Source organism: Arvicanthis niloticus, chromosome 4, assembly GCF_011762505.2.
Source record: "Arvicanthis niloticus isolate mArvNil1 chromosome 4, mArvNil1.pat.X, whole genome shotgun sequence".
In the NCBI taxonomy this organism is placed as follows: Eukaryota; Metazoa; Chordata; class Mammalia; order Rodentia; family Muridae; genus Arvicanthis; species Arvicanthis niloticus.
In genome coordinates, this window is record NC_047661.1 from 73,905,481 (window position 1) to 73,915,664 (window position 10,184).

At 40.6% G+C, this 10,184-nt stretch overlaps 1 protein-coding gene across 2 annotated transcripts in view; it reads left to right on the forward strand.

Annotated features, from left to right (window-relative positions):
• The window catches only part of Them4 (thioesterase superfamily member 4), a 32,302-nt gene extending 22,821 nt beyond the window's left edge, over positions 1-9,481 (forward strand). Inside the window, exons 5-7 of one of the 2 annotated variants that reach the window (XM_076932847.1) lie at positions 390-514; positions 2,007-2,058; positions 9,366-9,481. In XM_076932847.1, the coding sequence (XP_076788962.1) occupies positions 390-514; positions 2,007-2,047 (166 nt within the window). In that variant the 3' untranslated portion in view covers positions 2,048-2,058; positions 9,366-9,481. Of the gene's footprint in view, positions 1-389; positions 515-2,006; positions 3,011-9,365 lie in introns of those variants that run through there. The other variant, XM_034500281.2, reaches the window with a different exon arrangement.
• The last annotated feature ends 703 nt before the right edge of the window (positions 9,482-10,184 follow it).

A 10,184-nucleotide genomic window follows, 5' to 3' on the forward strand; every position in this document is an offset into this window, starting at 1 on the left:
TATTCACCTACTGAGCCATCTAACTGGCCCAAGAAATGTTGAGAAGAGGAGAGAAGCTGACAAGGACTACCCCCATGGCCTGTTTTCCTGTCTTCATGATACTGGCATCAGACTAGGTTCTGGGTCTCCTAATGGGAAAATCTCTCCCACAATCTCTTTGAACTGAAGCCCAGAAGCCCAGTCTGGGACCACATGCCTGCTCCTCCCTGCAGGCAGTAGTGTGGGAGAAAGGAAGCAGGAGAAACTGTTGGTGTGGGAACTCTAAGGAATGTTCAAGCTAACATAGTCACCACTCACTGGCATTGGGTATGACTTTCCACTCTGTTGTGCACCTGATAATCTTTTGGTATTACATAGATCTAACAAAAAAACTTTTCTCCCTTCTGCAGACCTATCCCCCTTCTTTCTGTTGTTGTGGTAAATAGCCAACTTCAAAAAATTGAAGGAAGGAAACTTTTTATTTCCTGTACTATTCAAAGTATTGATGAGAAGACTTTATACACAGAGGCAACAGGTAAGAAGCTGCCGCTGTCTCTTTTGGAGGTTGGGTTGCATTAGGATTGTTTGCTTTCATTGTTTAACACGCAGAAATTTTGACTTTCATGCCATGCACAGAACAAGTTAAATGCTTTGAAGTTGGATTCTAATTTGAGTGTTTATTGTTTGAGACAAGGTTTTTTTTTTTTTTTTTTTTTTTTTTTTTTTTTTTTTTTTTTTTTTTTACCTGGGGGGCCTTGAAATTGCTATGTGGCAAAGAATAACTGAATTCCCATCCTCTGCCTCTACTTCCTGAGTACCTGAATTACAGACTTGAATTAGGATACCAAACCTGGCTTAGGTTTGTTGGGTTTTGTTGTTGTTGTTGTTGTTGTTGTTTTTTGGTTTTTTTTTGTTTTTGGTTTTGATTTTGGTTTTTGGTTTGGTTTGGTTTGGTTTTGCAGGTAGGGTATATTTCAGTGCTTAATCAAACCTCAAGGCTGTGCATGCTAGGCACTAGACCACTGAGCTATATACCCAGATCTGTGGCTATAGGCATTCTTATAGATTGCTAGTGAAAGGCCTATTTGCCAGTATCCATCAGAATTGGAAGTGAGATATCCTTTGATCCAATTCCAGGACTGTATCGCATAGCAACATAGGAGGTTGCTATGGTTCCAGGATTGGTGCATCCCAACTTCATTTTCAATTGAAAGAAAAAAATGAGCAAAGCATAGATTCACGTCAGTGGAAAACTGGTATTAATGATCTGAGTCCACAGTCGGTTTGCAGCTCCATTCCAGGCTGTAAGCTTGTCGTCCAAGTCTTTCTATTCTAGATTGCTTCTGTTGCTGTAATAAAATGCCCTGGACAAATTCAGTTTAAAGAAAGAAAAGATTTATTTTAGCTCACACTTCAGGTCACAGTCCACCATTGAGGGACGTCCAGGTAAGAACTCAAGGTAGTGTCCCACAGAGGAACGCTGCTTCAGTGAGCAGGCTCATGCCTAGCCTTCTTAGCCCAGAACTTGTGCTCCCACAGACCAATCTGATATAGGCAATTCCTCAATTGAGACCCCTTTCTCATGTGCCAAGACTGAGAGGTTGACAAGAAAAGTTTATTAGGATACTCACTAAACCCTTCCATATCAGCTGGCTCAGGCTACCTCTTAATAGAAGTATTAATGAATCATGAAGTAGTGGGGGACATGGTAAAGGTGAAGGAAGGTAATGATTTCAAGAGCCAAAAATTAATTTATTTTTGAGACAGGGTTTCACTGTGTAGCCCTCACTGGCCTAGAACTCACTATAAAAACCAGGGTTACCTTGAACTCACAAAGATTACCCTGCTTCTGCCTCCTGTGAGCTGGTATTAAATGTGTATGTCACTACCACCAGCCAAAAGTTGATTACGTTTTTTAAGAAAGTTGAAAGATAGAGATACAAGAAATGTCTTTCTGTATCTCCTTGCTTGATTTCATCAAATAAAAACCAGTTGACTTACAATCATCTGTTCTTGTGTTGGTTTAGCCTTATTTATAAAGCTGGATCCTGACAAACCTTTGACATAAAAGAACTTCTGGTGAGTTCCACACTGTTCTGCATGCGGTTCTCCCCCTCCAGAAGCGGCACCTATCTCCACTCCTGTCACAGCGGCTGAATCCCCCAGGGAAAGTCTGCCCTCAATCCCCTTCAGAACAGCCTCTGAAATAAGGCTGCAGGGACTCACTCTCCACCTTCTGGATTTTTCATAAGAAGTACTTCCCAGGAGAGTCTTGACAATAATCTGTATCTCCCTAGGACAAATGTGTGGTCCTAACAGGTGAACAGACTTTAAAGCTAACAAGCATATGACCTGCTCTGCTGTGGACCGCGGGGGAGGAAAAAGACTGTGTTGAAGCTTTGACTACAAATGTGGAAATGCAAGGACAACCAAAGGCAGGGACAAATGTATGGAGTGTAGTGAGTGGGGTGCATGTGTGCGCAAGCCACACTGCATGTTACAAAGCTAGGTTTGTTGTATCTGAACAAACATCTCTCTGGTCATATTAGGGAACACAGCTCATTTCCATGGGAATGGCCCCCACACCTCAGTTGTCTGGGGCCCTAGAGATTAAAATACTGTTCATTTTTTTCTGCCTGTGCTATTGTATCTTGAAACACTGTAGTTTGTCATCCCTGGAAGAAGGCTCTGTTAGCTTTCTGGGACTATAATGAAGAACTACAAGCTAGGTGGTTTAAACAAACAAAAATGTCACTGTCAGAGTCCCAGACACCAGAAGTCTAAAAGTATTAACAAAATGTTGCTTCTCAAGGTTCTTGGCGGGAACTTTCACATCTCTCTCCTGGCTTCTACCAAGGAAGTGTCCGGCTTTCCTTGGCTTTTAGTCACAGCATAATTTCTAATTGTATCTCTTTATCATCTTCTCTCTATTGTATCCAAATTTCTCTCTGTGAAAGTTTATTTATTTATTCGTCTGAGTGTTGTGTATGTTCAGGTGCTAAAATAAATTGGGAGATTAATGTTCTAGAAAGCATATTTGCTTCTTGTGTTCACATTTATTTGTATAGTATGTGTGGGAGCATGTGTGTCATGACAGTGTATGTGGAGAAGTCAAAGGACAACTTAAGGGAGTTGGTTCTCTCTGTCCAATATGTGGGTCCTGAAGACTGAACTCAGGTCATCAGTTATTAGCAAGTACCTTTACCCTCTGACCCATCTCTCTGTTTAAAATCTGGTTTTCTTTTTCTTTTCTTTCTTTCTTTCTTTTTTTTTTCTTTTTTTTTTTTTTTTTTTTTTTTGATTATTTATTTACATCCCAAACACTGTTCCCCTCACAGAGTGCCTCCTCCCCTGCCCCCTTTTCCTCTGAGAGGGTAAGCTCCTCTGGGTATCCCCTACCCTGGTGCATCATGTCTCTGCAGCATTAAGCTCACCCTTTCCCACTGAGGCCAGACAAGGCAGACCTCTTGGGAAAAGAACTCCATAGTCAGGCACCAGCTTTAGGTACAGCCCCTGCTTCAGTTGGGGGACAACCTTGGAAACTGAGCTACACATCTGCTACATATGTACTGGAGGCCTCGGCCCAGCCCACATATGCTCGTTGATTGGTGGCTCAATCTCTGAGAGCTCCAAGGGGTCCAGGTTAGTTGACTCTGTTGGGCTTCCTGTGGAGTTCCTATCCCCTTCAGAGCCTTCAGTCCTTCCCCCAACTCTTCCTTAAGAGTCCCGGACCTCCTTCCAATCTTTGGCTGTGGGTATCTGTCAGCTGCTGGGCAGAGCCTCGCAGAGGGTAATTACGCTGGACTCCTGTTGCAAGCATAATAGCATCATTAATAGGGTCAGGGATTGGTGCTTACCCGTGGGATGGGTTTCAGCTTAGCTGGATATTGGTTGGCCACTCCTTCAATCTCTGCTTCATCTTTGTCCCTATATTTCTTTTAGACGGGACAAATCTTGGGTCAAAAGTTTTATGAGTGGGTTGGTGTCTTTATCCCTCCACTAGGGGTTCTGCCTGGCTACAGGAGGTGACCTCTTTAGGCTCCATATCCCTACTCTTAGGCATCTCAAGTACAGTCATCTACATTGACTCCTGGGAGACTCCCCCATCCCTGGTCTCTGGGACTGCCTACAGATTCCCTCCACATCCCTCACCCCCAGGAACTACAGATTTCCATTAGTTCTCCTGGCCCTCTGGGCCTCTCTCCTGTCTCTCCCCATGCCTGATCCTAATCTCCCCAAACTCCACTCCCCCCCCTTCCATCCAATTCCCTCCCTCCCTCTGCCTCCTATGACTATTTTATTACACCTTCGAAGTGAAATTCAAACATCCTTGCTTGGGCCTTCCTTTTTATTTAGGATCTTTAGGTCCATGGAGTGGCTAATATTCACTTATAAGTGAGTATATACCATGCATGTCCTTTTGGGTCTAGGTTACCTCACTCAGGAAAATATTTTCTAGCTCCATCCATTTGTCTGCAAAATTCCTGATATTCTTGTTTTTAATAGCTGAATAGTATTGTATTGTATAAATGAACTACATTTTCTGTTTCCAGCTGAGGGACATCTGGGTTGTTCCCAGTTGCTGGTATTACAAATAAAGCTGCTATGAACATAAGGGAGCACGTGTCCTTGTAGTATGGTGGAGCATCTTTTGGGTATATTTGCAGGAGCAGTATAGCTGGGTCTTAAGATAGAACTATTTCCAACTTTCTGAGAAAACTTCAAATTGATTTCCAGAGTGAATGTACAAATTTGCAATCCCACCAGCAATGGAGGAGAGTTCCCCTTTCTCCACAGCCTGTCCAGCATGTGCTGTCACTTGAATTTTTTATCTTAGCCATTCTGATTGGGTTGTTTTGATTTGCATTTCCCTGATGACTAAGGATGTTGAACATTTCTTTAAGATCGTCTAGGCCATTTGAGATTCCTCTGTTGAGAATTCTCTGTTTAGCTCTGAACCCCATTTTAACTGGATTATTTGGTTTGCAGGAGTCTAACCTCTTGAGTTCTTTATATATTTTGAATATTCGCCCTCTGTCAGATGTAGGGTTAGTGAAGATCTCCCCCACCCCTCATCTGTAGGCCACCATTTTGTCTTCTTGACAGTGTCCTTTGCCTTACAGAAGCTTTGCAATTTCAAGAGGTCCTGTTTATTGTTGGTCTTAGACCCTAAGCCAATGGTGATCTGTTCAGGAAATTGTCTCCTGTAACAATTCATTCAAGGGTATATCCAACTTTCTCTTCTTTTAGACTTAGTGTATCCAGTTTTACGTTGAGGTCCTTGATTCACATGGACTTGAATTTTGTGCAGGGTGATAAATATGGATCTATGTGCATTCTTCTACATGCAGACATCCAGTTGGACCACCACAATTTGTTGAAGATGGTTTTTTTTCCTGTTGTATGGCTTTGGCTTCTTTGTCAACAATCAAGTGTCCATAGGTGTGTGGGTTTATTTCTGGATCTTCTATTCGATTCCATTGATCAACCTGTCTGTTTTTGTACCAATACCATGTGGGTTTTTTTTTTTTTTTTTTTTTATCACTATTGCTCTGTAGTACATACAGATCAGGGATAGTGATTCCTCCAGAAGTTCTTTTGTTGTTCAGAATTGATTTAGCTATCCTGGATTTTTCTTTTTCTATATGAAGTTGAGAATTGCTCTTTCAAGGCCTGTTAAGAATACTCTGTATATGTTCAAAAAAAAGAACTATGTTGGGATTTTGATGGGAATTGCTTTAAACCTGTAGATTGCTTTTGATAAGATGATCATTTTCACTATTTTAATCCCACTGACCCATGAATATGGGAGATCTTTCTATCTTCTGATATCTTCTTCAATTTCTTACTTCAGGGGCTTGAAGTTCTTGTCATATAGGTCTTTCAGTTGCTTGGTTAGAGTTACACCAAGATATTTTACATTATTGGTGTCTATTGTGAAGACCATTGTTTCCCTGATTTCTTTCTCAGCCTTTTTATTATTTGTATAAAGAAGGACTACTGGTTTCTTTGAATTAATTTTGTATCCAGCCACTTTACTGAAGTTGTTTATCAGCTTAAGAGTTCTATGGTGGAATTTTGGAGGCCGCTTATGTATACTATCATATTACCCCTGAATAGTGATTACTTGACTTCTTTCTTTCCTATTTGTATCCTCTTAATCTCCTTTGTTTTTGTCCTATTGCTTTAGCTAGAACTTCAAGTACTATATTGAATAGGTAAGAAGAGAGTGGGCAGCTTTGCCTTGTCTCTGATTTTAGTGGGATTGCTTTATGTTTATCTTCATTTAATGTAATGTTGGCTATTCACTTGTTGTATATTGCTTTTATTATGTTTAGGTATGTGCTTTGTATCCCTGCTGCTCTCTCCAAGACTTTTAACATGAAGGGGTGTTAGATTTTGTCAAAGGCTTTTTTCAGCATCTAATGAGATGATCGTGTGATTTTTTTTCTTTCAGTTTGTTTATATAATAGATTAGGTTGATAGATTTTTATATATTGAACCAGCTCTACATCCCTGGAATGAAGCCTACTTGATCATGGTAAATGATGTTTTCAATGTGTTCTTGGATTCAGTTGTGAGAATTTTATTGAGTATTTTTGCTTCCATATGAATAAGTCTTCAATAAGTGAAATTAGTCTGAAATTCTCTTACTTTGTTGAGTCTTTGTGTGATTTAGGTGTCATGGTTACTATGGCCTCATAGAATGAGTCTGGCAGTGTTCCTTCTGTTTCTATTTTGTGGAATAATTTGAGAGTGCTGGTATTAGCTCTTCTTTGAAAGTCTGGAAGAAGTCTGTACTAAAACCATCTGACCCTGGGCTTTTTTGGGGGGTGGGGGTGGGGGGAGGGTTTGAAAGACTTTTAATGATTACTTCTATTTTCTTAAGGGTTATAGGACTGTCTAGATCTTGATTTAACTTTGATAAGTGGTATCTGTCTAGAAAAAAATCAGCCATTTCATTTAGATTTTCTAGTTTTATAGAGTATAGGTTTTTGTAGTAAGTTCTAATGATTATTTTGAATTTCTTCAGTTTCTGTTATATCTCCCCTATCATTTCTGGCTTTGTTAATTTGGATATTGTCTTTGTGCCTTTTAGTTAGTTTGGCTAAGGGTTTATCTATCTTGTTGATTTTCTCAAAGAAAAATAGATGTTCAGAATTGAGACATTATCTTGATGGATTTTTTCTTTGATGAGTATGAAGTGCCCTTCCCCATCTCTTTTGACTTTTTTCAGTTGAAAGTCTATTTGGGTGTTGTTGTTGTTGTTGTTGTTGTTGTTGTTGTTGTTTAGATATTAGAATGTCTACTCCAGCTTGTTTCTTGGGTCTATTTGCTTGGAAGACCTTTATCTATCCCTGTAACCTGAGGTATTATCTATCTTTGTTGTTGAGATGTGTTTCTTGTATGTCTCAGAATGATGGATCCTGTTTATGTATTTGATCTGTTAGCCTGTGTCTATTTACTGGTGAATTGAGTCCATTAATGTTGGGAAATATTAATGAGCAGTGATTGTTAGCTACTGTTATTTTGATGTTGGTGGTGGTTCTGTGTGAGTATGTGATTCTCTTCTTTAGTTTTTCTGTGAGATGATTAATTTCCTGTTTTGTTGGGTGTCATTACCCTCCTTATGTTGGAGTTTTCCTTCTAGTATCCTCTGTAGGGCTGGATTAGTAGAAAGATGTTTAAATTTTATTTTGTCATAGAATATTTTGGTTTCTCCATCTATAGTGGTTAAAAGTTTTGCTGGGTATAGTAGTCCAGGCTGGCATCTGTGGTCTCTTAGGGTCTTCAAGACATTTGTCCAGAATCTTACAGCTTTTGACGTCTCTGTTGAGAAGTCAGACGTAATTCTGATAGGTCTGCCTTTATATGTTACTTGGCCTTTTTCCCTTGTAGCTTTTAATATTCTTTCTTTGTTCTGTACATTTAGTGCTTTGATTATTATGTGGTGGGAGGATTTTCTTTTCTGGTTCAATATATTTGGTGTTCTGTAGGCTACTTATACATCTATAGCCATCTTCTTTTTAGGTTACAGAAGTTTTCTTCTATAATTTTGTTGAAGATATTTTTTGGCCCTTTGAACTGAGAATTTTCTTCCTCTTCTATTCCTATTATTCTTAGGTTTGGTCTTTTTATAGTGTCCCAAATTTCCTGGATGTTTTGAGTTACAAACTTTTTACATTTACATTTTCTTTGACTGATTGTATCTTCTGCATCTGAGATTCTCTTTCATCTCTTGTATTCTGTTGGTGATACTTGGGTCTGTAGTTCCTGTTATCTTTCCTAGGTTTTTCATCTCCAAGGTTGTCCCCATTTGTGTTTTCTTTATTGCTTCTATTTACATTTTTAGATCTTGGACCATTTTATTCATTTCCTTCACCTGTTTGATCGTATTTTCCTGTATTTCTTTAAGGGATATATTTATATCCTCTTTAAAGGCCTCTATCATCTTTGTTAGATGAGATTTAAGATCATAGTCTTAACATATAGTCAGGTGTGTTAGAATATCCAGGGCTTGCTGTAGTAGGAAAGCTGGGCTCTGATGGTGCCTTATTGTACTGAGTTCTGTTGATTATCCTTTTGAGCTTATCTTTAGCCATCTGGTAATCTCTTTGGCTGGCCTGGTAATCCCTGGCAGTAGCAAGCCTCTGGGACTGGTTGTGTCAGATGGCAGCAGGCCTCCCAAAAGAAAGGCAGAGCTGAGGGCTGTGGTGTGGGGTGCAGATCCTTGATTATAGGTGGAGGTGTAGACCAGAAGATGGATAGTACTGGGTGTCCCAAGTGGAAGCTGGCCTTCTGGGATGGAGGCAGCGCTGTGAGCTGGGGAGTGATTTCAGGTAGAGGTGGGGACTGGAAGGAAGATGGAGCTGCAAAAGGAAAATGGAGCTCTGAAAGGATGTAGCAAAGCTCACAGCTTCTGGGCTTGCTGGGGTCCCTGCAGGCTGGAGATTGGGGCGTGGGTGTCTCATCTGGATGTCTTGAATGAGAGCAGGTATTCTGGGAGGCATGCAGAGCTGTGGGGTGGGCAGTAGGGTACAGATATGCAATTGTAGGTACAGGTATTGTGGTGGTTTGAATATGCTTGGCCCCCGGAAGTGGCACTATTAGGAGGTGTGGCCTTCTTGGAATAGGTGTGGCCTTGCTAGAGGAAGTGTGTCACTGTAGGGCTGGGCTTTAAGATCCTCCTCCTAGCTGCTTTAGGAGTCAGTCTTCTGGTTCCCTTCAAAACTAGATGTAGAACTCTCAGCTCCATCTCCAGTGCTATGCCTGCCTAAACACTGCCATGCTTCCTGCCTTGAAGATAATGGACTGAACCTGTAGGCTAGCCCCAATTAAATGTTCTTCTTTATAAGAGTAGCCTTGGTCATGTTGTCTCTTCACAGCAATGGAAACCCTAACTAAGACAGGTGTGGACTGGAAGAAAGATGGAGCTCCAGAAGGATGGGGCAGAGCTCACATCTGCTGAGCTTACTGGGATCCCAGCAGTTGGAGGAATTGGTGTGTGGGTGTCTCACCTGGGTGTCCCAGGTAGAAACCAGGAGGAGCTTCCAGGTGGGCAGTTGGGTGCAGATCTGTGATTGTGGTAAAAGTATGAACTGGAAGGAGGCTGGTTGGTTGGTTGGTTGGTTGGTTTTTCTTTTGGTCATTTTTGTCTGTTTTTATTTTGGTTTTGGTTTTGGTTTTTGAGATGGTTCCTGGAACTTTCTAATTAGACCAGGCTGTCTAGCCTAGAACTCACAGAAATCCACTTGCCTCTGCCTCTTAATACTGGGGCTAAGGGTGTTTGTTAACACTATGGGCTTAGCCACCATATTTTGCTATTGCTTGCTTGTTTGTTTGATTGACTGATTGATTTAAAGATTTATTTTTGGCCCTGGTTGGTGATATACATCTTTAAATCCTTTCAGTCAGGAGTTAAAGACAAGTGGATCTCTGTAAATTCGACAGTATGGTATTCAAAGTGAGTCTCTGTTTTAAAATTTCTTTTTATTTATGTGTATGTGTATCTGGATGTGTAAGTGTATATTGTGCGTGGGCGTGTGGAAAGGCCAGAAGAAGGTGTGAGATCTCTGGAACTGGGAATCAAGCCCAAGTCCTCTGTAAGAACCGTACTTGCTCTTTAATTGCCACACCATCTCTCTAGCCTCCAATGTTTTACTTTTTAATATAATATTTTTATTAATTCTTTGATAATTTTATAG